The sequence below is a fragment of the Mesoplodon densirostris genome, chromosome 19 (genome assembly GCF_025265405.1).
Source record: "Mesoplodon densirostris isolate mMesDen1 chromosome 19, mMesDen1 primary haplotype, whole genome shotgun sequence".
Lineage (NCBI taxonomy): Eukaryota > Metazoa > Chordata > Mammalia > Artiodactyla > Ziphiidae > Mesoplodon > Mesoplodon densirostris.
The window spans coordinates 29,859,585-29,883,974 of record NC_082679.1 but is presented as its reverse complement, the minus strand read 5'-3'; the positions used below and the strand labels follow the sequence as shown (position 1 = coordinate 29,883,974).

General features: G+C 39.2%; 1 protein-coding gene across 8 annotated transcripts in view; it reads right to left on the bottom strand.

Moving 5' to 3' along the window:
- The window catches only part of PHKB (phosphorylase kinase regulatory subunit beta), a 204,830-nt gene that overhangs the window by 76,278 nt on the left and 104,162 nt on the right, over nt 1-24,390 (bottom strand). For all 8 annotated transcript variants that reach the window (XM_060085615.1, XM_060085609.1, XM_060085613.1 and 5 more), the window contains 2 exons: nt 18,340-18,498; nt 11,676-11,770 (listed from right to left, as the gene is read on the bottom strand). In XM_060085615.1, coding sequence (XP_059941598.1) covers nt 11,676-11,770; nt 18,340-18,498 — 254 coding nt within the window. The remainder of the gene's footprint in view (nt 1-11,675; nt 11,771-18,339; nt 18,499-24,390) is intronic.

Below are 24,390 nucleotides of genomic sequence, written 5' to 3'. Positions count from 1 at the left end.
TCAGAGGCACAGCACTGACTCCTGGCTCCTCAATTTGGGATGATTTGTTGTCTATTCATGTATTCCACAGATTCAGGGTACATGAAGTTGATTGTGGAGCTTTAATCCGCTGCTTCTGAGGCTGCTGGGAGAGGTTTCCCTTTCTCTTCTTTGTTCTCACAGCTCCTGGGTCTCAGCTTTGGATTTGGCCCCACCTCTGCGTGTAGGTCGCCGGAGGGCGTCTGTTCTTCGCTCAGACAGGACAGGGTTAAAGGAGCAGCCTCTTCGGGGACTCTGGCTCACTCAGGCCGGGCGGGAGGGAGGGGCACGGAGTGCGGGGCGAGCCTGCAGCGGCAGAGGTCGGCGTGACATTGCACCAGCCCGAGGCGTGCCGTGCGTTCTCCCAGGGAAGCCGCCCCTGGATCCTGGGACCCCGGCAGTGGCAGGCTGCACAGGCTCCCGGAAGGGCGGTGTGGACAGTGACCTGCGCTCGCACACAGGCTTCTTGGTGGCGGCAGCAGCAGCCCCAGCGTCCCACGCCCATCTGTGGGCTCCGCGCTTTCAGCCGCGACTCGCGCCCTTCTCTGGAGCTCCTTTACGCAGCGCTCTTAATCCCCTCTCCTCGCGCACCAGGAAACCAAGAGGGAAGAAAAAGTCTCCTGCCTCTTCGGCAGCTCCAGAGTTTTCCCGGACTCCCTCCCGGCTAGCTGTGGCACATTAGCCCCCTTTAGGCTGAGTTCTCGCCGCCAGCCCCAGTCCTCTCCCTGCGCTCTGACCGAAGCCCGAGCCTCAGCTCCAGCGCCGCCCGCCCTGGCGGGGGAGCAGACAAGCCTCTCGGGCTGGTGAGTGCCGCTCGGCACCGCTCCTCTGTGCGGGAATCTCTCTGCTTTGCCCTACCCAGGTATGTGGGGAGTTTCTTGCCTTTTGGGAGGTCTGGGGTCTTCTGCCAGCGTTCAGTAGGTGTTCTGTAGGAGTTGTTCCACGTGTAGCTGTATTTCTGGTGTATCTGTGGGGAGGAAGGTGATCTCCGCGTCTTACTCTTCCGCCATCTTACCCGGAAGTACTATTTATATTCTTGAATGCTAAAATAGCATTTTCATATCAGAGTGTTTTTACCTGTGACTTTTCCGTTGATATTAGAATGGCTTATTTATGTAAAAATTCTGTTGCATTCAATATCTGTTTCAAGAAACAAGTTCAATTTTTTGCATATTGATTTAAAAATGAAGAAAAGAAATCCAATTCCTGGCTGGTCTTATTCTATTGCCTGTTAAATGTGTTAGTTTCAGATAGAATCCTGAAACATTTAAAAAGATATTAAGTTTGTTTTCCTATGAAACCAGGAATCTTCTATAACACACATTTCAGAATAAAGTCCATTTGTTACAGAACTCCAAAAAGCCCCCAGTTGCTACAAAGGATGTCGTTTTTAGGGTCAACTTATCCCCAGTGGAAAACCATAATGCAGAACACAATGAATCTGTGAAATGGACATAGTAAGCTGCTTACAGGTTCTTCCAAATATGAATGGTAGCAAAGGCTCAAAACAAAGTCTCCAAGTGACCTATCTCACATTAACATGGCAGAGGCTCTGCAGTGTGAACAGTCTAAGTCTCATCCACAGATAACCAGCAGGTAGTCAGCACCAGAATTACCTAGGCAACAGAAAATGAGGGACCCCCTAACAGGAACAAGTTAGGGTGAAAGAAGAAGGGGAGTAAACACTCAAAGAATCTTGCTAGCCTCTGGAAAGTATCTTCCTTTGGATAAGGAAGAAGGAACTCCCTAATAAAATTACTAACTGTTAGACTTGTGGACTTGGTCTCATCCCAGTGCTAACAGGGAAGAAGAAAATAACAATTAGATCCTTTTAACATTACAAATGTTATATATAATGTATCCCAGCATACATTTTGTACTGATGTAACATCTTTCCACTTAATTTTTCAGATCATTTCCACAGGCCCCTCAGTCTCCTAAAAACTATTTTTCTGTGATGCGATATTGAGCCAGGCTGTCCAGGAAGCAAAATATTTCCTCTGTTAACTCCTTCATACCATTATGAAAATCATTGCTTCCATGCTTGACATCCCTTCCTCCTTTTCTTCTTCAGTTAACACCCTCATATTGGTTCTGCCACTTGACAACTGTGTGACCTTGGAAAAATTATCAAACCTCTCTGAGACTTGCATTATCTATCTGTAAAGTGGGTATAATAATATTTATTTCAGAAAAGTGTTAAAATCAGACATAATACATATAAAATAGTTCATACAATGACTATAATCATCAGAAGCACAATCAATAGTGGTTTTCTATTTTTCTCACTTCCTTTCTCTAGCCCTGTCAAATACAAACTAGACTGATAGAAGGCAAAAAAGAATAAGACACATTCCCTACTCTGAGTACCCCTGCCAGAGAGGCAGGCATGTAAACCAACAACTACAATAGCATGACAAGTGTTATAACATGGTGTATGCAAAGGGTTATAGGAAAGCAGCCTTCTAAACCCATAAGACTTGTTTTCAGGGAGTAATTTATAGGATGATTAGATAATATGATCTTTTGTATAATTTATCTTTTCCAAATCAAACGTGACATAGGAAAGTAGGGGTAAGCGGAGCAGGCATTGTTACCCTATCTACAAGACTAAAGAACAGATTAAATAACAGTTTGGTATAAATTATTCTCCGTCACATGTTTCTTTACCAATTTTAATAATTCTGGCATTTAATTTACTTGGTTTGCATCTACTTGGAGCTATCACAACTGTTCAGTGAACATCTACCCTGCTCAAATCCCAGTGTTAGGTTCATCAACCAAGATCTGAAGAAGCACAGAGTGTGGCTGGAGAACAAGATACTGTCTGGAGAACAAGATATTTAACAGAAACAATGAGAGAAGACTCAAGCATGGTAAGTGAGGCCTGGGCTTCTAGTTCTAGAGAGTGGCGTTAGCACATACACTCAATTCTTATTCCTCTCCAGACCCCACAGAAATGACCATATAGATGCTAAAAATAAACAAAAAAGACTAAAGCCATAACAAAAAAGAGAAAAAGAAAAAAGGGGCATCAAATCAGATATTTCAGCACATTTCTAGTGTAAAAGATGGCAAATAGAAGTGCATTAATGAAGAAAGCAGAGCAGAGGAAGCCTATATAACCAAACTATACCACTTAGAGCGTTACCATAATGCCGCCACAGCTATGGGAGTTGATCCACCAAATAGAGGGGCCCCAGAGGGTACTTGGTTTGCAGAAACACTGGACAGGAGAAGTGGGACGTGACACAGAACTGATAAAGGCCACATTGGCTGGGCTGAGGCCCCACACAAGGAGCCACAGTCAGCAATAAAACAATAAAACGGGGTTTTTCTCTTAACATACTGAACAAACTGGCTGGGGTGAGTTAATGCTTTTAGTGTTGGCAATAACTTCCTCAAAGTAAAGCCCTTCACATCCTGGCATTTGGCAAGGGTAATGAGGGTCTTGTTTGTTCCCCACTGGATCCTCAAGAGACCAAACTCCCAATCACGTCTTCCTCACTCCCTGTTGGGGCTGGGGGACAGGGGGAGGGGACCACTTAATACACTGAGAATAATCAGACCATCATCTATCACCTAATACACAATTGAACAAATGAGGATCACCAGGTATGTGAAAAATAACCAACAGGAAGAAAGAGAAACACCACATTAGTAAAACACAAAAATTACCTTGGGTATTACACTTACTGAAATAAGCCAGACATAGAAAGGCAAATATTGCATGATTCCACTTATATGAGGTACCCTGAATAGACAAATTCATAAAGACAGAAAGTAGAATAGAGGTTACCAGGAGCTGGAGGGAGGGGAGTGGAGGGAGTCACTGTTTAATGGGTACAGAGTTTTTGTTGGGGATGATGAAAACATTTTGGGTATAGATAGCAGTGATGGTTATGCAACATTGCAAATGTATTTAATGCCACTGAATTGTGCACTTATGAATGGTTAAAATGATAAATATCATGTAATACATATATTACCACAATAATAAAAAAGAAGAAGATCACTCAGGAAATTCAACAAATGGTGCTCTGACAACTGGATATCTGCATACAAAGAATGGAGCTGAATGCCTACCACATACCATGTACAAAAATTAACTCAAAATGGATCAGAGGCCTAAATGTAAGAGCTAAACCTATAAAATTATTAGAAGAAAACACAGGCAGAAATCTTTGTGACCCTGGATTAGACAATGGTTTCTTAGATATGATACCAAAAGCACAGCAAAAAAAATAAATAAAGATAAATCAGACTTCATCAAAATGCAAATTGTCTGTGCTTCAAATGACACCATCAAGAAATTGGAATAATAGTTCACCAAATGGGAGGAAATATTTCAAAATAATAGAAGGAATTCATATGTAGAACACATAAAGAACAATTACAACACAATAATAAAAAAGACAAAGAACCCAATTTTAAAATGACCACAATATCTTAAAAGACATTTGCCCAAAGAGATACATATACATATCCCCCCAAAATATATGAATAGATGCTCAATGATTTTAGTAACTAGAGTAAATAGGGCAATGCAAGTCAAAACCACAATGATATATCACTTCTTATACACTAAAAGGCTATAATCAAAAAGACAGATAAGGGCTTTCCTGGTGGCGCAGTGGTTGGGAGTCCGCCTGCCAATGCAGGGGACACGGGTTCGTGTCCCGGTCTGGGAAGATCCCACATGCCGCGGAGTGGCTGGGCCCGTGAGCCATGGCTGCTGGGCCTGCACGTCCGGAGCCTGTGCTCCGCAACGGGAGAGGCCACAACAGTGAGAGGCCCACATACCGAAAAAAAAAAAAAAAAGACAGATAATAACAAGTGTTGACAAGAATGTAGAGAAATTGGAACCCTCACACATTGCTGGTAGGAGTGCAAAATGGTGCAACCGCTTTGAAAAACAGCCTGCAGTCCTTCAAAATATTAAACATAAAATTAGCATATGACTCAGCAATTCCATTATATCCAAGAAAAATGAAAACATGTCACACAAAAACTTGTACACAAAACTTCATGGCAGCACTAGACACAATAGCTAAAAAGTGGAAACAACCCAAATGTCCCTCACCAGATGGATGGATAAATAAAGTGGTATACACACACAATGAAATGTTATTTCGCCATAAAAGGACTGAAATACGGATACATACTACAACACTGATGAACTTTGAAAACATTATGTGGAGTGAAAAAAATCTAGTCACAAAAAATCTAGTACCACACATTATATGATATACCCAGAATAGGAAAATCCATATAGACAGAAAGTAGATTAGTAGTTGCCTAGGGCTGGGGTAGGGAGAGAGAGAAAGGTTGAAGAAAGTGGAGAGTGACTGGGGTCATGAAAATATTCTAAAATTTATTGTGATGAATATGCTAAAAACCACTGAATTGTACACTTTAAATTAGTGAATTGTATCAGATGTAAATTATATTTCAATAAAGCTTTTATTAAAAAATAAATGTTCAATAAATTATAGCAAGTATTATTTTTTTAAATTACAGAAAAAAAGACTATTCAAGGAACAGAAGAGATCTTAACTCTTAATTTTTATTCATAGAAAGACTTATGAAGATAAATTATCCATTAAAAAAAGGGGCAAGAAAGAACAAGATAGCCCAGACTCAGTTTTCCCTCCTCCTCTAAATACAATTATTTACCCTGGAAATAATTCAGTGGATAATGAGTCAAGGGCTCTGAGAACTGGAAAGAAGGCAGTAGACTTGGCTGGCTAAGAACCAACCCCAGGACTTGAAGAATGGCAATGTGGTGAGATTCCTAAGATCCCATACACACTGGGCTGAGCACTGTAGAGGCCTGCAGCCTGAAACAACCATCAGGCGTAGACAAAAAAATAAACACAAAAGCAATAATAGTCTGTTCTCTCTGGCCAAAGGACTGGGAAACAAGAACCACAACAGTGACCAAGTGGGGAGATTCAACCCTAGTTCCTCTACTTGAGGTACTAGTTGGCCAATCTGCCTTCAGCAGCACCTTCAAAGCCCTAGTGGGCCCACCCAACCTCTGTTTTACAACCAGGGCACTTGATGGGCCAACACAACTGTAGCATCATCAAAGAAGCCCCAGTGAGCTGTCTTGACCCCTGCTCCACAAATCAGGTTTTAGTGGGTGGTCCAATTCATCTAGGATAGCAGCAGTAAAGCTCCAAGGGCCATCCCAACCTCCACTCCACAACCAGTGCACCAGCATGGAATTCTGAGCAGCCTACAGCAGCAGCTTCTCAGCAGTGCCAAGACTACCCAACCCTTGGGAAACCAGCAAGCGGGCCGATACACCTGCATCAGCTGAGTTTGTTATCTCCTGGCCGTCCACCCAGTGGCATAAGGAGACTTAGGCCAAGAGAAATGGCATATTACCTGTAGAAGAACACAAATTTGAATTGGCAAGGGATTTCTCATCTGAAACTATGGAGGCCAGAAGTACACAATCATTCTTAGTGCTGAAAGAAAACAACTGTCAATCAGGAATCCTGCATCTAATGAAAGTAGCCTTCAGGAATGAAAAGGAAATAGACATTATTAGACAAAGGAAAACTAAGAAATTTGTTGCTAGAAGACCTACTCATAAATAATGTCTAAAGAAAGCTATGCGAACAGAAAGAAAATGACAACAGAAGAAGGCAGGGACATTCAGAAAGGAAAGAATGATGAAATGGTAGAAGTTGGGATAAACACAATAGACTTTTTTTTTTTTTTTTTTTTACTATACTGCTTGGCATTTTATATTTGAATATTTTGCAATAATTTTAAATGGTCTATTAAAAAAGTAGTAATGCAAACCAGTATATGACAAATCAACAGCATGCACAAAAGATACAAGTGTATATTATATGAATAAAAGTTCAAAAAGTCAGTCTTTATGATCACCTCCTCCCTTTCCCAGAACTAGCCAGTTTTGTATGATAAAACATGTACTCATAAGTAGCCTATTTTATACAATATGATTATTCTTAACCCACCATTCTGTGATCTACCCTTTACTTTATGTTTACTGAGCATTTATTATAATCCACTTCTTGTGCCATTTGTCAATTTACCACATTCTTTTTAATCCCATCATAGATTTATAATAATTTATTAGATCTGTCTCCCACTTCTTGATATTAATACTGTTTTTAATATTTAAAGGAGTTTTAAGCACAATTGACTTTTACCTCATGACTTTCTTTAAGGGTTACATTTACATTATTCAAAAATTTAGAAGACAGATCTGGTTTAAAAAAAAAAGAAAGGCTTTTCTGGAAATGGGGAAATTACATAGTTAATACTACCAAATGTAACAATGTAATTGCATTGTAATCTCCTCTATATTATTTCACTTTTTACAAAATGCATCTATGTAACTTTTATATGTAGTTAAAGGAAGAGGAACTGTATAGGCTTTTAAAGGATCCTGTCTGAAAAAGAGGCCAGGGTTTCAGGATGAAGGTTGTACTAAGAGTGGAGGCCTGGGAGTGGGTGAGGGTGAGTTGTGATATTAGATGAGCAAATTGGCTGAGATCATAGTACAGGGATGGTTGGGAGAAATTTAGAGAAATTGCAAGATATAAGTGAAAAACACAGAAATGAGGTGACTGTATGAGGATATGGAATTTAGACTCTACCCTGTAGGCAGTATAGAGTGTCATGGAAGGTTTTCAGGAAACAACATAAATGAATCCATACTTTATAAGATCATGTGTTCTCAAGCACAGAGAATAAACAGGAGGAGAGACTGAAGACAGAGAGAGATTATTAAAACCATGCCATTGAGTAGTAATGAAGTCTGAGTGGTACATGGCAGTGGGGATAAATATGAAGAGACAAATGTAGATGCTACTTTGAAGGCAGAGCCAATATGATAACCACCTAAATGTAAGAGCTACTGGCATGAGAAAGGAGTATTGAAGATGGTCTTTATCCAAGGTAGGGACTATGGAGAAAAGAGCTACTTTGAAGCGAGAAGATAAATTTGGCATTAGAAATGTTGGGTTTCATTAAAAAAATTTTTTAAACCACTTTATTGAGATATAATTTACATATAAAAAGCTGTACATATATAATGTATACAACTCAATGAGACAGAGTTACATATACATCCAGAAATGTTGGGTTTTAAAGACTAGATTTGTGGAGAGATGGTCACTAGGTAGTTGGAAATTCAAGTTTAAATATTAGGAAAGAGGTCAGAATTAGAGAAATAGATTTAGAGATATTTGCATAAGTCCACGATTTTCCATGACATACCTTCTTCCCACATATACCATCAAGCACACTCAAACATTCAAGTTAAACCCTGAGAACCTCCTATATGACAGGTGTTACAGTACTATGACAGATACTGAAGCTACAAAAGTGAATAAAACATGGTCTCTGGTCTCTAGGAACATACATTCTAAGGTCTGCAAAAGTTTTCTTGTTTTCTTTTGGTCAAAATCTCACAATACTATAAAGTATATCTGCTACTGCTAATAATGCATTTCTTTCTACTCCTCTAAACTTTATTTATAAAAGGGAATTTTATTCTCCAAGTAACATCAAGAGAAAACAGCAACTCCTGACTACTGAGAGAGTATTGAGGAGGGTCATCCCAGCTGATACCTTTTTCCAACATCAGCCTTAACCCCGGATACAAAAGTACTTCCCTTTTACAAAAATAAATTTGCTAAGGGTAATGTTAAGAAAATCAACAGCTGCCAATTCAGTCCTCAATGTTTTGGATTTGCAATGTGCCAATAGCCCCATGCACACTTGAAGGAGTGGACCTTCCTACAGTTCTGGCACACTCACAGCTCTCTGGATTCTGGAAGACTTCCTTCTGCCATAACCCTTCTGTGAAGGAATAAGCTGGCCCAGCAGGCCTGGGTTGTTTAAATCTTGAAAATTCCCAAGAAAGGCATGCTTTCAGGATGGGCTTTCCGGCTTCTTGGAATGTTCTGTCAGATAGGAGTGTTTTTGCATGCCTAAGGTGCTGGGCCATACTGTTCCAGTTTGTCTAGATGGTTTATGCTAACAATGTGATTTATGGTGAACATCTGCTTTTTCTCTGGGGGGGGGGGGGTTAGAGCTTCAGTAACTGCAGTCAATCATGCTACACGCTTACACAACTGACCCCCAATAAAAACCCTTGATGCTCAAGCCTGAGCAAGCTTCCCTAGCTGGCAGCACTTTGCATATGTAGTCATACATCATTCCTGAATAACTGTGTCTCACATGACTCCACTGGGTGAGAATATTTGGAAGCTTGTGCCTGGTTTCCTCAGGACTTGACCCGTGTGCCTTCACTAATTTTATCCTCTCTCCTTTTTTTGTAATAAACTGTAAGTGTTGAGTATAACAGCTTCTGAGTCCTGTGAGTCCTGGGGACCTCGGACACAACTTCCTTCGAAGGCAGGGATTTCTCTTGTTTCCAGGAAACGTCTGAACTTTACTATTCTACTTACTTTTTCTGACATTTGACAGGGTGAATCCCCACAGATCAGTTAATTTCAAGATCTGACCTGGTCAATCATGATTGAGAGGGCACTGACACCAGCATTTCAGGCAGAGGGCCCTGTCTGACTTCCGTATTTCACCAAGCCAAGCCATCTAGCCCCAACAATGGATACGGGCATGCCAGGTCTTAGCTACTGCTTAAATGGCTGAGAAAGTGGAAAAGGCACCTCACCATTTTATATACCACCACAACCAAGCTGCCAGTAGGGTGGGGCAATAACACCTCCCAGAAATTTTCTGCTGCCAATCTTTCCTATCATTTCCTTCTCAGAAACTATATACAATGCATGGATGTAATCCCAACATGGCTGCAGGAGAGAAGCCCCTGTCCTGACCCTAGAGCAAGGCTCTTAGATAGGATATGACTCTACCTGGGAGGTACATCACATAATTTAGTAGCAACATTAGAAAACAATTTCAGGGCTTCCCTGGTGGCTCAGTGCTTGAGAGTCTGCCTGCCAATGCAGGGGACATGGGTTCGTGCCCCGGTCTGGGAAGATCCCACATGCCGTGGAGCGGCTGGGCCCGTGAGCCATGGCCGCTGAGTCTGTGCGTCCGGAGCCTGTGCTCCGCAATGGGAGAGGCCACAACAGTGAGAGGCCCGCGTACCGGAAAAAAAAAAAAAAAAAATAAGAAGAAAAAAGAAAACAATTTCAATATAAAAAATATACCTAGAGTAAATTCTCTATAAAATTCACTCTCAGTCACTTGTACTCTGCCTTCTTGAGTGGGAGAGAAGGAGTTGCAAGAACACTGTATTTCAAAAATTACATATAACCCACAGCCCTCCTTATATGGGTCAAGGAAGAAGTGTTTAAATGGTTGATTTTGTTAGCTGTGTGCTTTGATGTTCTCTGGTTCCTGCCCCCACACCTCAAACCTGCGACAAATAGGTCACTTTACATTCTAAGAAAAGGCTTTGAGATTTCATCACCCTGGAAGTGCATCACACATGCTATGTAAGTGATACACACTAGTCTTAAAATGGCTCAGACTCACAGCACTAGGTAACATGAAGTTAAATATATTCCACTTTACCGACTGGTAAATATATTCCACTGAGATGAGTGGTAAATAAAGATAAAGGCCAAATCCCTGCCTTATATGGGAACTAATAGGCCAGTGTAAAATTTCTATCACATATTAACATAGGCATCTTATGTTCTTGAGAAAATCTTAACATTTATTTACAAATCTCCCAAAAGCTTCTCATCTATGAACCACTCAGAGTAACTAGATGTTTTGTTTGAGGACCAGCAAAAGAAGCAGAGAAACAGTGTGAGAGAACCTATTGATACTAAAGATACTAATGAGGCTGGTTGGCTCTCCCTTTCTCTCATTAAAACAAGCATTTATGTGTGTGTTTGTGTGTGTGTGTGTGTATGTGTTATATTTTTAAAGTAAAAGGAGCATTTCAATTTTGTAAGCATATTTTCTGTAAGTGCTGATGCTATTCTTATTAAATAAATTTAATAAGTGCGTGCTTGGAATCCCAGGCACACACTCAGGTTCATTCCCTTTCTCCTCGGGCAATTTCAACAATCCACACTACATTTTAACAATACTCATTACTGGTATCGTTTAATACATGAGGGTTTGCTCAAGTCAACATCAATCTTGCTGATCTTGCAAACACTTATTTTGTTGACACAACACAGTCTGAATCCATAGCTACTAAATGTAAAAAAAAATTTTTTAACTATTTATTCACCTGACATGTTACCAAGTACTAAGAACAGCTCTGTCTGTCACTCAGTCCTGTCACAGAGACATAGCACTGGAGAGATATCAAGTGAGGGGCCTTTCATGGAACCCCACTCCCTTCAGTAATAGAGCCATCTCATCTGTCCCCATGCCACCCATACTTATGCATCTTCTCAAAGACATCTGACACCTTAAACGCAACCACTGTGAAGGTGAAAATGTTTACCTGTGAGACATCTCGTGGGACACATCTCACTCATACTTCCTCATTAACAAATAGCCCTTTACCACAGGTAAATCTTAAGTAACCAGAATACAGAAAAGCTTTGCCCTCAGAAGGAACAATAAAAACCCATTCAGAATAAAATTTCTTCTTCAATTAAGTGTTAAATGTCTGGATGAGTCTAAGTTATGAAATAAAATATCTTTATATATCTCTTTACCTGATTGGAAAACCTCATGCTCACATTACGTTGATTCTGTAGTGGGACATAACGCTGAACAGGATCAATGTCTTTAGGACTAATTAATTCATCAGCTGAAAAAAAAAAAAGGGAAATGACATGATCAAAAATGTATCTATAAACATTGTAAACCAACTAGACCTAATAGATGTTTATAGAACACTCCATCCAACAAGAGCAGAATATACATCCTTCTCAATGCACATGTAATATCTTTCATATGCTAGACCATAAAATAAGCGTCAGTAAATTTAAAAGGATTTAAATCATACAAAGTATATACTTCAACCACAATAGAATGAAATACCAGAATTTCAAACAGAATTCTATTCAAATAGAATCAATTGAAATTGATTTCAACCACAATAGAAATCAATTAACAGAGAGAAGTTTTAGAAATTCACAAACATACTAAAATTAACAACACACTCCTAAATAACCAATGGGTCAGAAAATAAATGAAAAGGGAAATTAGAAAATACTTTCTAATGAGATGATTGAAAAAGAAGACACAACATACCAAAACTTAGGGGATTTAGGTAAAGCAATGCTCAGAGGGAAACTGACAACTGTAATTGCTTATATTAAAACAGAAAATTCTTGGGACTTCCCTGGTGGCGCAGTGGTTAAGAATCTGCCTGACAATTCAGGGGACATGGGTTTGATCCCCGGTCCGGGAAGATACTACATGACACTGAGCAACTAAGCTCATGCACCACAACTACTGAGCCTGTGCTCTAGAGCCCGGGAACCACAACTACTGAGCCCATGTGCCATAACTACTGAAGCCTGAGTGCCTAGAGCCCACGCTCTGCAACAAGAGAAGCCACTGCAATGAGAAGCCCGCACATGGCAATGAAAACCTAACGAAGCCATAAATAAATAAATAAATAAATAAATAAATAAATAAATAAATAAATTTAAAAATAAATAAAACAACAGAAAATTCTCAAGTCTATAATCTATATTCTACATTAAAAGAGCAGATGAAAAAGAGCTAACTAAATCAAAAGCAAGCAAGAGGAAGGAAATTAAGAGTGGAAATTTATGAAATAGAGTATAGAAAAACAATACAGAATATAAATGAAACCAAGTAGATTCTTGAAAAACTCAGAAGTTGACAAACCTTTAGCTAGCCTGACCAAGAAATAAAGAAAGAAGGCTCAAATTACTAAATCAGGAATGAAACTAGGAATATTACTACCAACCTTAAGGATTAAAAGAGAATACTCTGAAAAAATGTATGCCAACAATTTAGATAACCTAGATGATATGGGCAAATTCCTAGAAATACATACATTACCAAAACTGACTCAAAAAGGAATAGAAAATATGAACAGATGTGTAACAAGTAGTGACTGAAACTTTCCACACAAAAAATGTTCAGGACCATGGGACTTCATTGATGAATTCTACCAAATGGTTAAAGAAGAATTAAAACCAGTCTTTCACAAAATTTTCCAAAAAATAATAGAGGTACACTTCTCAACTCATTCTAACAGGCCAGTATTACCTTAATACCAAAATCAAAGACACCACAAGGGAAGAAAATCACAAATCAAAATCTTTTCTGAATATAGACACAAAACTACTCAACAAAAATACTAGCAAACCAAATCCAGTAACATATAAAAATGATTACATACCATGACCAAATGGGACTTAGCCCACAAATGCAAGAATGGCTTAACCTCCCCAAATCAGTTACTGTAATACACCATATCAATTGGACAAAGGACATAAAAACTACGTGACCATCTCAGTAGACACAGAAAACACTTGACAAAATTCAGCATCCTTTCATGATAAAAGGCAGTCAACAAATTAGGGATAGACAGGAACTTCCCCATCCTGAAAAAGGGCATCTATGAAAAACCCATGGCTAATGTCACACTCAATGGTAAAAGATGGAATGCTTTGCTCCAAAGATCAGGAGTCAAGACAATGATTCTACTCTTGCCACTTCTATTCAACATTGTACTGGAGGTTCCAGTCAGAGAAATTTGGCAAGAAAAAGTAATAAAAGGCATCCAGATTGAAAGGAAGAAGCTACAGTAATTAAGACAATGTGGTGCTGGCATAAAGACAGAGATCAGTGGAACAGACTGATCCACTGATCAGTCCAGAAATAAACTGTTACATTATGGTCAACTGATTTTTGACAAGGGTGCCAAAACAATTCAACAGGGAAAAGAATAGTTTCTGAGATAAGTGAATATACAGAGGCAAAAGAATGAAGCTGGACCTCTTCTTCACACCACCTACAAAAATAAATGCAAAATAGATTTAAAAAGTTAAATGTAATAGTTAAAAATATAAAACTGTTAGAAGAAAATATAAGAGTAAATCTTTGTGACTTTGTATTAGACGAAATTACATCAAAACATAAGTAACAAAAGAAAAAATGAGATAAATTGGACTTTGCCAAAGCGATAAGCTTTTGTGTCTTAAAGGACACCATCAAGAAAGCAAAATGACAGCCCACAGAATGGGAGAAAATATTTGCAAATCACATATCTTGTAGGGGACCTGTATCTTGAATATATAAAGAACTCTTGCAACTTTACAACAAAAAGACCCAATAAAAATAACCCAATTTAAAAATGGCCACAGGGCTTCCCTGGTGGTGCAGTGGTTGAGAATTCACCTGCAGATACAGGGGACAAGGGTTTGTGCCCTGGTCCGGGAAGATGCCACATGCCGCGGAGCGGCTTGGCCCGTGAGCCATGGCTGCTGAGCCTGCACATCCGGAGCCTGTGCTCGGCAACGGGAGAGGCCACAACAGTGAGAGGTCCACGTACCGCAAAAAAAAAAAAAAAAAAAAAGGCCACAGTATCTGAATAGACATTTCTCCAAAGAAGATATACCAATAAGCACATGAAAAGATGCTCAACAACATTAGTCATTTGGGGAATGCTTATCAAAACCACAATGAGATAACACCTCATATCCATTAGGATGGTTAATATCAAAAAAGACAAGAATAAGGGTTGGAGAGAATGTAGAGAAATTAGAACCCTCATACACTCCTGGTTGGAAGGTAAAATGGCACAGCTACTTTGGAAAATAGTCTAGAAGCGCTCCAAATGTTAAACACAGAGTTACCATATGACTCAGCAATTTCACCCCTAGGTATATACCCAAGGGAAATGAAAACATATGTCAAACGATAACTTGTTCATGAAAGTTTAGAGCAGCATTATTCATAACAGCCAAAAAGTGGAAACAGGGCCTCCCTGGTGGCGCAGTGGTTAAGAGTCCGCCTGCCGATGCAGGGGATACGGGTTCGTGCCCCGGTCTGGGAGGATCCCATATGCCGCGGAGCGGCTGGGCCCGTGAGCCATGGCCGCTGGGCCTGCACATCCGGAGCCTGTGCTCCGCAACGGGAGAGGCCACAACAGTGAGAGGCCCGCATACCGCAAAAAAAAAAAAAAAAAAGTGGAAACAACCCAAATGTCCATCACCTGATGAATGGATAAATCAAAAGTGGTATATCCATACAATGGAATGTTATTTTGCCATAAAAAGGAACGAAGTGCAGGAATTCCCCGGCTTCCCAGTGGTTAGGACTTCACGCTTCCACTGCAGGGGGCACAGGTTCGATCCTGGTAGGGGAACTAAGACTCCACATGCTGCGCGGTGCAGACAAAAAAAAAAAGGGAACAAAGTGCTAATACATGGATGAAACTTGAAGACAGGCTAAGTGAAAAAAGTGAGTCATAAAGGCCATACATTATATGATTTGAGGTATATAAAATGTCCAGAATAGGTAAATCTATAGAAATAGAAAGTAGATTAATGATTGTCTAGTGCTAGGGGGAAGGATGAAGTGATTAGGGGTATGTGGGGAGTGACTGCTAAAGAGTATAGGGTTTTTTTCTGGGGGGGGGATTGATGACAATATTCTAAAATTGATTGTGGTTATAGTTGCACAACTCTGTGAATATGCTAAAAAATATTGAACTGTAAACTTTAAGTAGGTGAAATGTATGTAATTTTACCTCAGTAAAGTTGTTCTACAATAAAAATAATGTATTTGCAGTTTCAAGGAAGAAAACTAGTTCAGTGAGGGAAGACAGTGTTTCCTAACACTAAATTCCTAAAGAGATTTCTGAGATGGAGCATTTTTTATGGGGCACTGACCAGAATGAGGGCAATGTCTTCAACTGCTGTTGTACTATAAGCAAGGAAGCCCTTTTCACGTGGTAGTTCCTTGTTTATGATTTATTTACATATATTATAGCAAACACTGATTTTCTAAAAGTCTAAATTTTCTAAAGAAAAAAAATTACTGTAATAATTAACTATTTTCTAAGAACACAATGGGTAGTTCAGGCCTTGGGCCAGAAAACAGCATATTGAGTCTTTTTGCTCTAACATAAAAGTCACATAGTTTTGTTGTGTAATTATTAACTAAGGCATACATAGAGCAAAATATTATTAAATTTCACCAATTAAAAACTGGACTGAATTAGTGAAAGCCATATATTACAGAATTTTTTAAAGATTTACTGTTCTATTATGCTCATGTAATTCCAATTAACTGCCCACAAAATGTTGTTAAGCAGATATCCAACTGAGGCTCCTTTAATGAATAAATAAGACTTTGTTAGTAAACGTCGTGTGTGGAATCTTAATAACATCCATAGAAGTTTGATGGTTCTTGGGTGGGGGAGACAGTTATACAATAGTCAAGAGCAACTAAATGATTCAATCTTCTGAGACCTTATTCATTTTAACCAGTGAGTTGTTAACCAGATGACACACAGCTAGGTCACAGTGCTAATTAATATGCAGCATTTCTTTTTCTAGCAGGAGATAAGTATGTGGTTTCGTAGTCTGCAATACACCTACTCATGTCCTCTACTGCCTTTTTAGAACTGCAGCAGGCAAAAGAGAAACTGTTTCTTTGAAGGCTCTTTCTTATTCAAAATGGTCATAAAACAGAGATGAAGGCATGACCTGGATTATTTCTGTTCACTCTGGTCTTAACATAAGAAAATGCTATCTACACTCAAAATTTGTCTACATTCAATACATTTATTTTGGAGTAAGGAAGGTCCAATGTTTTGTTACTGACTGATATTGTTTTCAATCTTTGTGTTTTAAAGCTCAATCTGCTTATATAGAATATGGTCAATTCTGCATTCCCAATTCATTAGCCTTGATTTTATCCATAGGCTTTATTTAAATAGCAATCTTTCTAGCTGTATCAACCCCAAGCTGGATATACAGCAAAAAGCAAGATGAAGAAGGTTTAGATCTCAAATCCCATATCCCAGGTACCAGTTTTCAGTCTCAGACTCACAGAAACATTTCATCATGCTCATTTGTTTCCAAGTGTAGTATACAGAAACGTAAGATTCTGATGTTAAAATTCTTGTCCTTAGATAGATTAACCACTCCTCCACCAAAATATGTTTTACTTAGCTGGTTATCAACAAGGCTTCTTTGTATTCATGCTAATAAGATGGAAATAAAATTCTAACCAGAGATAATCTTACCAACTTGGCTTGATTCTAAGAAAACTAGCTTATGTATGTTCTTTTTTTCTTTTGGAAAATCTTAAAGCAAAACCTGCATAAATAATATCAACTCCTTATCAAAGAGCTGTCCCTTTAAAGAAGAAAATTTTCTACAGGTTCTTAAATTAGCATTAAGTATATATGGAGATGCAGAAAATATAGTCAGGAAATGAGCAAACTGAAGACAGCATTAACTTAATTTTCTCTTCTTTGAATAGCTTCTGTCTGCTCTTATATATCATTTGTGTAAAGCTTGAATTGGAAATCTGGACTTTGAAATATTCTTCCCTAATGGAATGTAAAAAGGAACCAAAGATGATTATTCTTACAGCACAAACAAATTTAGCTTTTATGCAGTAATACTAAGAACAACAAAGACAATAACAGTATTTCACACAGTAAGCAGTTCTTTTAGTGCAGGTACAGAATTTATAGTCAGCTTGTTTCATAATCTGTTTGTCATAAAAAAATTTTGACTATTATGATAACCTTTTTGATGGAAATGCTAATAATATTAAACATTTTAGCAAGGAATGGTACAGCAAGATGCATAATGCTTTTTTGTGTGCATTAAATTAATATTCATTTCAATGTATCCAAAGATACTTCAGCTGAAGTTTTAGGAGAAGCTGAAAAACAATTCTTCAAAGAATTATGAATAATGGCTCCATTATGCCTCCACCTCACTGAGTAAACTGCCAACATGTATTTATTGGAAAGAAGAGAACTTTGAGACACCTGATTCCTTTTGGCAAGTGGTTTACTACAGGTATGACCAAGCATGACTGTTATACTAAATCACAACTGTATTCCATTTATAAAAGAGACTCAAAGTTTCCATAGCCTTCTGCTAGCACCCTATCTACTAAGCTGAATGCAGCCCAAAATGATCATAGTGGTACCCACACCTATTTGACTTTCTTCCCAGAAACATCCATCATCGTTCAGTGCAATAGACATATTAATGTACTTTTCCATGCTAAGAAACTCCCCCAAGACCTCTTAACAGCATGAAACACCACCCAAATCCAAAAAGAATGTCAATGTCAACAAAGACATACTTATTTCTAAAGACTTGATAATAAGAAAAAAAACTGTTCCCGATCTTCTTCACTTACCCAGGAGTTTTGCGATGACATAAAGGGCTTGTCCCCAAAGAAACAGTTTTCCATCACGGCCACAGTTGCTAGGAAATCGCTTCTGGCTGCCAGGTTTTCTTTTTTCATCTTCTACAAAATCAGCTGGCACGGAGTAGTACTTTGGTATGACAGGATAACCTATGGAGTTTAAAAATAAATATTTAAAATATAACAAATCAGTATCCTCCTCAAATTTCCCCTTCAAAAACTACAATGATTACAAAGCAGAAAGAGAGAAAGTTGCCCAACAGGATAGGAAAATTTGACTCCTTTCAGAAATTCCCAGTGAAAAATGTGGGAAAAGCTTCTTTACTTTAAAACTAGTTTGACAGGATACGTTATAGGTTAGCCAACAATGTGTACATAATCTCTTTTAACAACATTTAACACCTTTAAATGAATCAATAAATATACAGTATGCAAATATGTAGAGCCATAGAAGAAGCTATTTTTAATAGGATTAGTCTGTGGAAGCTTTACAAATGAGATACTGTGTAATCTTAAATCAAGAATTATAACCCTGAGCAATTGCTTACAGCAAAGAAATCCCCATTTTATATTTATTTATTTATTTATTTTTGGCTGTGTTGGGTCTTCGTTTCTGTGTGAGGACTTTCTCTAGTTGTGGCAAGCGGGGGCCACTCTTCATCATGGTGCACGGGCCTCTCACTGTCGCGGCCTTTGTTGTTGTGGAGCACAGGCTCCAGACACGCAGGCTCAGTAATTGTGGCTCACGGGCCCAGTTGCTCCGCAGCATGTGGGATCTTCCCAGACCAGGGCTTGAACCCGTGTCCCCTGCATTGGCAGGCAGATTCTCAACCGCTGCGCCACCAGGGAAGCCCAAGAAATCCCCATTTTAAACATTAAGCCCATTATCTACTATTCAATATCACTGAAGAGAAAAAAAAAATCCATCTTCTCCCTGTGACCAACTCATTTAAAAATATTTCTTGGTAGAAACTAAAAATTATTTTAAGACTATAATATTTGTGGATGATGTAAAGGAAGAAAAACCAACATTCTAATACAGTGCTACAGAAGACTTCTTGTAATATCATCCCACACTGAACTTAATTTTTCTAATAATACTACACAGATTTCCCTAAAATTTGCTTCTTTCTTCACGCATCAATAAATAGTGATATTTGTGTCTAAAACCAGTGAAAAGGTCTATGATACATAGAGAATAGTCTGAACATCACTCTTTCAACATAATGAAGCCTAAAGTGTGATACACAGACTACCACCTCAATGCATCAATGATCTACCACTGAATACTAAAAGATCTGATTGAAGGGATTTTAAATATATTCATTACAACATTCATTACATTGTTTCTTACATTGGACAAGTGGTTATTTGGAGCATAAAGACAAAAAACTGGTTTTAAACATTAATATTTATTTGAAATTCAATGTTTATCCATAAACATTTTGCTACTTTAACATTACACGGATTTTAAAGGGTGAGCATATAGTATAAAGTATTTACTCTAAGATACTGTGGAAAACCCTAAAGAATATCATAAACTTCGTGTGAGACAGGAATAGGGCCCACTGCTGTGATTGCCAGTTTGTGCATCACGCCTGTAAGACCACCCTTTTTTTCTTTTTTTTTAAATCAACACACCATAATTTTTAACTTTCAGATAAATAGGTTGTCAAAGCTGTTCACTCATGAGAATATTTTGTTATTTCACTAATACTTCCAAACACCAAAGATATCTGAAACTTCTCCTCTGGAATTCTTTCAAGAATTAGTTTTCTAGTCATACGAAAAAACTCAGTTATGTTCCTTTATGGCCCTTGCTGGTGTTTAACTGAAACCAATATATTATTTATAAGTCTGGACCTTTTGACCATTTCTAAAATACTAAATCCATCCTCAAAGGATGACATTTTAGAACCATGGCAGACATTCAAATTAATGTGCAAAAAGCCCTGAAAACATCTCCAAGGAGGAGGTCAAAATATTCTTGGCAATGGTAGTACCCTTAGGCTAGGGCAGAGCCTCCCTAAGTGGCCCTCTGAAGGGGGCAGCTGAACAAAGCACCTGAACAAAGCATTTCTGGTGACATGGATAAAAATTAGTCAATTTATATTATTGTCACATTACATCCAGTGAAAGAGTATTACAGTAGGTAATAGATGAAGAACCTCTGCCCACCTGGCAAACTACTGTGTAGCTAACTATAGCCATGACCACTTAAAATTCATCTCCCTCTCTATCACCTTGCCTAATGAACTCCTTTCATAAAAACAAGTTTATTATAACAAATTAAGAGATTATTCTTTCTAATTCGTTTGCAGTCCCATTCATTTTTTCATTTCAATATAAATTGTTCTGTTTAGAAAGGAATTATTTATATATTTCAAAGGAACATTAAGGGAATACTGGTAGAAAGAATTTCTTGAAAAAGCATTCCTGGGGGTGCTTCAAGATGGCGCAGGACTAAGATATGGAGATCACCTTCCTCCCCACAAATACATCAAAAATACATCTACATGTGGAACAACCCCTACAGAACACCTACTGAACGCTGGCAGAAGACCTCAGACCTCCCAAAAGGCAAGAAACTCCCCATGTACCTGGGTAGGGCAAAAGAAAAAAGAAAAAACAGAGACAAAAGAATAGGGATGGAACCTGCACCTCAGGTAGGGAGCTGTGAAGGAGGAAGTTTCCATACACTAGGAAGCCCCTTCACTGGTGGAGACAGAGGTGGTGGGGGTGGGGAAGCTTCGGAGCCACGGAGGAGAGTGCAGCAACAGGGGCATAGAGGGCAAAGCAGAGAGATTCCCGCACAGAGGATCGGTGCCGACCAGCACTCACCAACCTGAGAGGCTTGTCTGCTCACCCCCCAGGGATGGTGGGGGTTGGGAGCTGAGGCTCGGGCTTCAGAGGTCAGATCCCAGGTAAAGGACTGGGGTTGGCTGCGTGAACACAGACTGAGGGGGCTAGTGCACTGCAGCTAGATGAGAAGGAGTCTGGGAAAAAGTCTGGAACTGCCTAAGAGTGCATGAGGAGAGGGGATTCAGAGCACCACCTAAACAAGCTTCAGAGATGGGTGAGAGCCATGACTATCAGCGCAGACACCAGAGATGGGCCTGAAATGCTAACACTGCTACTGCAGCCACCAAGAAGCCTGTGTGCAAGCACAGGTCACTATCCACACCTCCCCCCACCGGGAGCCTGTGCAGCCTGCCACAGCCAAGGGTCCCATGATCCAGGGACAACTTCCCTGGGAGAACATATGGTACACCCCAGGCTGCTGCAGCATCCCGCTGGCCTCCGCCGCCGCAGGCTCACCCCGCACTCCGTACCCCTCCCTCTCCTCAGCCTAAGTGAGCCATGGCCCCCTAATCAGCTGCTACTTTAACCCCCTCATGTCTGGGAGAGGAAAAGATGCCCTCAGGCAACCTACATGCAGAGGTGGGACCAAAACCAAAGTTGAGCCCCAGGAGCTGTGCGAACAAAGAAGAAAAAGGGAAATTTCTCCCAGCAGCCTCAGGAGAAATGGATTAAATGCCCACAGTCAACTTGATGAACGCTGCATCTGTGGAATACCTGAACAGACAACGAATCATCCCAAAATTCAGGTGGTGCAATTTGGGAGCAACTGTACAATTAGGGTTTGCTGTTTGCAACTGACTTGTTTCTGATTTTTATGTTTACCTCAGTATAGTTTTTAGTGCTTCATATCATGGGTGGATTTGTTTATTGGTTTGGTCACTCTCTTCCTTTTTCTTTTAAATTACTTAAAAATGTTTTTTATTTTAATATTTTTAAAATTTTATTTATTTATTTATTTATTTATTTTAATTTTCTTTCTTTTTTTTCTCTCTTCTTCTGAGCCGTGCGGCTGACAGGATGTTGGTGCTTTGGCCTGGTGTCAGGCCTGAGCCTCTGAGGTGGGAGAACTGAGTTCAGGACATTGGACCAGCAGAGACCACCTGACCCCACATAATATCAATAAGCAAGAGCTCTCCCAGAGATCTCCATCTCAAATGCTAAGACCCAGCTCCACTAACAGCCAGAAAGCTCCAGTGCTAGACACCCCATGCCAAACTAGCAAGACAGGAACACAACCCCACCCACTAGCAGAGAGGCTGCCTAAGACCATACTAAGTTCACAGACACCCCAAAACACACCACCGAATGTGGCCCTGCCCACCAGAAACACAAGATCCAGCACCACCCACCAGAATACAGGAACCAGTCCCCTTCACCAGGAAGCCTACACAAGCCCCTGAACCAACCTTACCCACTGGGGGCAGACACCAAAAACAAAGGGAACTAAAAACCTGCAGCCTGCAAAAAGGAGACCCCAAACACAGTAAGTTAAACAAAATGAGAAGACAGAAATATGCAGCAGATGAAGGAGCAAGGCAAAAACCCACCAGACCAAACAAATGAAGAGGAAATACACAGTCTAACTGAAAAAGAATTCAGAGTAATGATAGTAAAGATGATCCCAAATCTTGGAAATAGAATGGGGAAAATACAAGAAACATTTAACAAGGACCTACAAGAAGTAAAGAGCAAACAAAAAATGATGAACAACACAATAAATGAAATTAAAAATTCTCTAGAAGGAATCCATAGCAGAAAAACTGAGGAAGAATGGATAAGAGACCTGGGAAGATAAAATAGTGGAAATAACTACTAGACAAGAATAAAGAAAAAGCAATGAAAAGAATTGAGGACAGTCTCAGAGACCTCTGGGACAACATTAAATGCACCAACATTCAAATTATAGGGGTCCGAGAAGAAGAAGAAAAAAAGAAAGGGACTGAGAAAATATTTGAAGAGATTATAGTTGAAAACTTCCCTAATATGGGAAAGGAAATAGTCAATCAAGTCCAGGAAGCACAGAGTCCCAAACAGGATAAATCCAAGGAGAAACATGCCAAGACATATTAATCAAACTATCAAAAATTAAATACAAAGAAAAAATATTAAAAGCAACAAATAACATACAAGGGAATCCACATAAGGTCAACAGCTGATCTTTCAGCAGAACCTCTGCAAGCCAGAAAGGAGTAGCAGGACATACTTAAAGTGATGAAAGGGAAAAACCTACAACCAAGATTACTCTACCCAACAAGGATCTCATTCAGATTCGATGGAGAAATTAAAACCTTTACAGACAAGCAAAAGCTAAAAGAATTCAGCACCACCTAACCAGCTTTACAACAAAGGCTAAAGGAACTTCTCTAGGCAGGAAACAAAAGAGAAGGAAAAGACCTACAGTAACACACCCAAAACAATTAAGAAAATGGGAATAGGAACATACATATCGATAATTACCTTAAATGTAAATGGATTAAATGCTCCCACCAAAAGACATAGACTGGCTGAATGGATACAAAAACAAGGCCCATATATATGCTGTCTACAAGAGACCCACTTCAGACCTAGAGACACATACAGACTGAAAGTGAGGGATGGAAAAAGATATTCCATGCAAATGGAAATCAAAAGAAAGGTGGAGTAGCAATTCTCATATCAGACAAAATAGACTTTAAAATAAAGACTATTACAAGAGACAAAGAAGGACACTACATAATGATGAAGGGATCAATCTAAGAAGAAGATACAACAATTGGAAATATTTAGGCAACCAACATAGGAGCACCTCAATACATAAGGCAAATGCTAACAGCCATAAAAGGGGAAATAGACAGTAACACAATCATTATAGGGGACTTTAACACCCCACTTTCACCAATGGACAGATCATCCAAAATGCAAATAAATAAGGAAACACAAGCCTTAAATGATACATTAAGCAAGATGGACTTAATAGATATTTATAGGACATTCCATCCAAAAACAACAGAATACACTTTCTTCTCAAGTGTTCATGGAACACTCTCCAGGATACATCATATCTTGGGTCACAAATCAAGCCTTGGTAGATGTTAAAAAATTGAAATCATATCAGCAATCTTTTCCGACCACAACGTTATGAGACTAGATATCAATTAAAGGAAAAAAATTGTAAAAAATACAAACACATGGAGGCTAAAC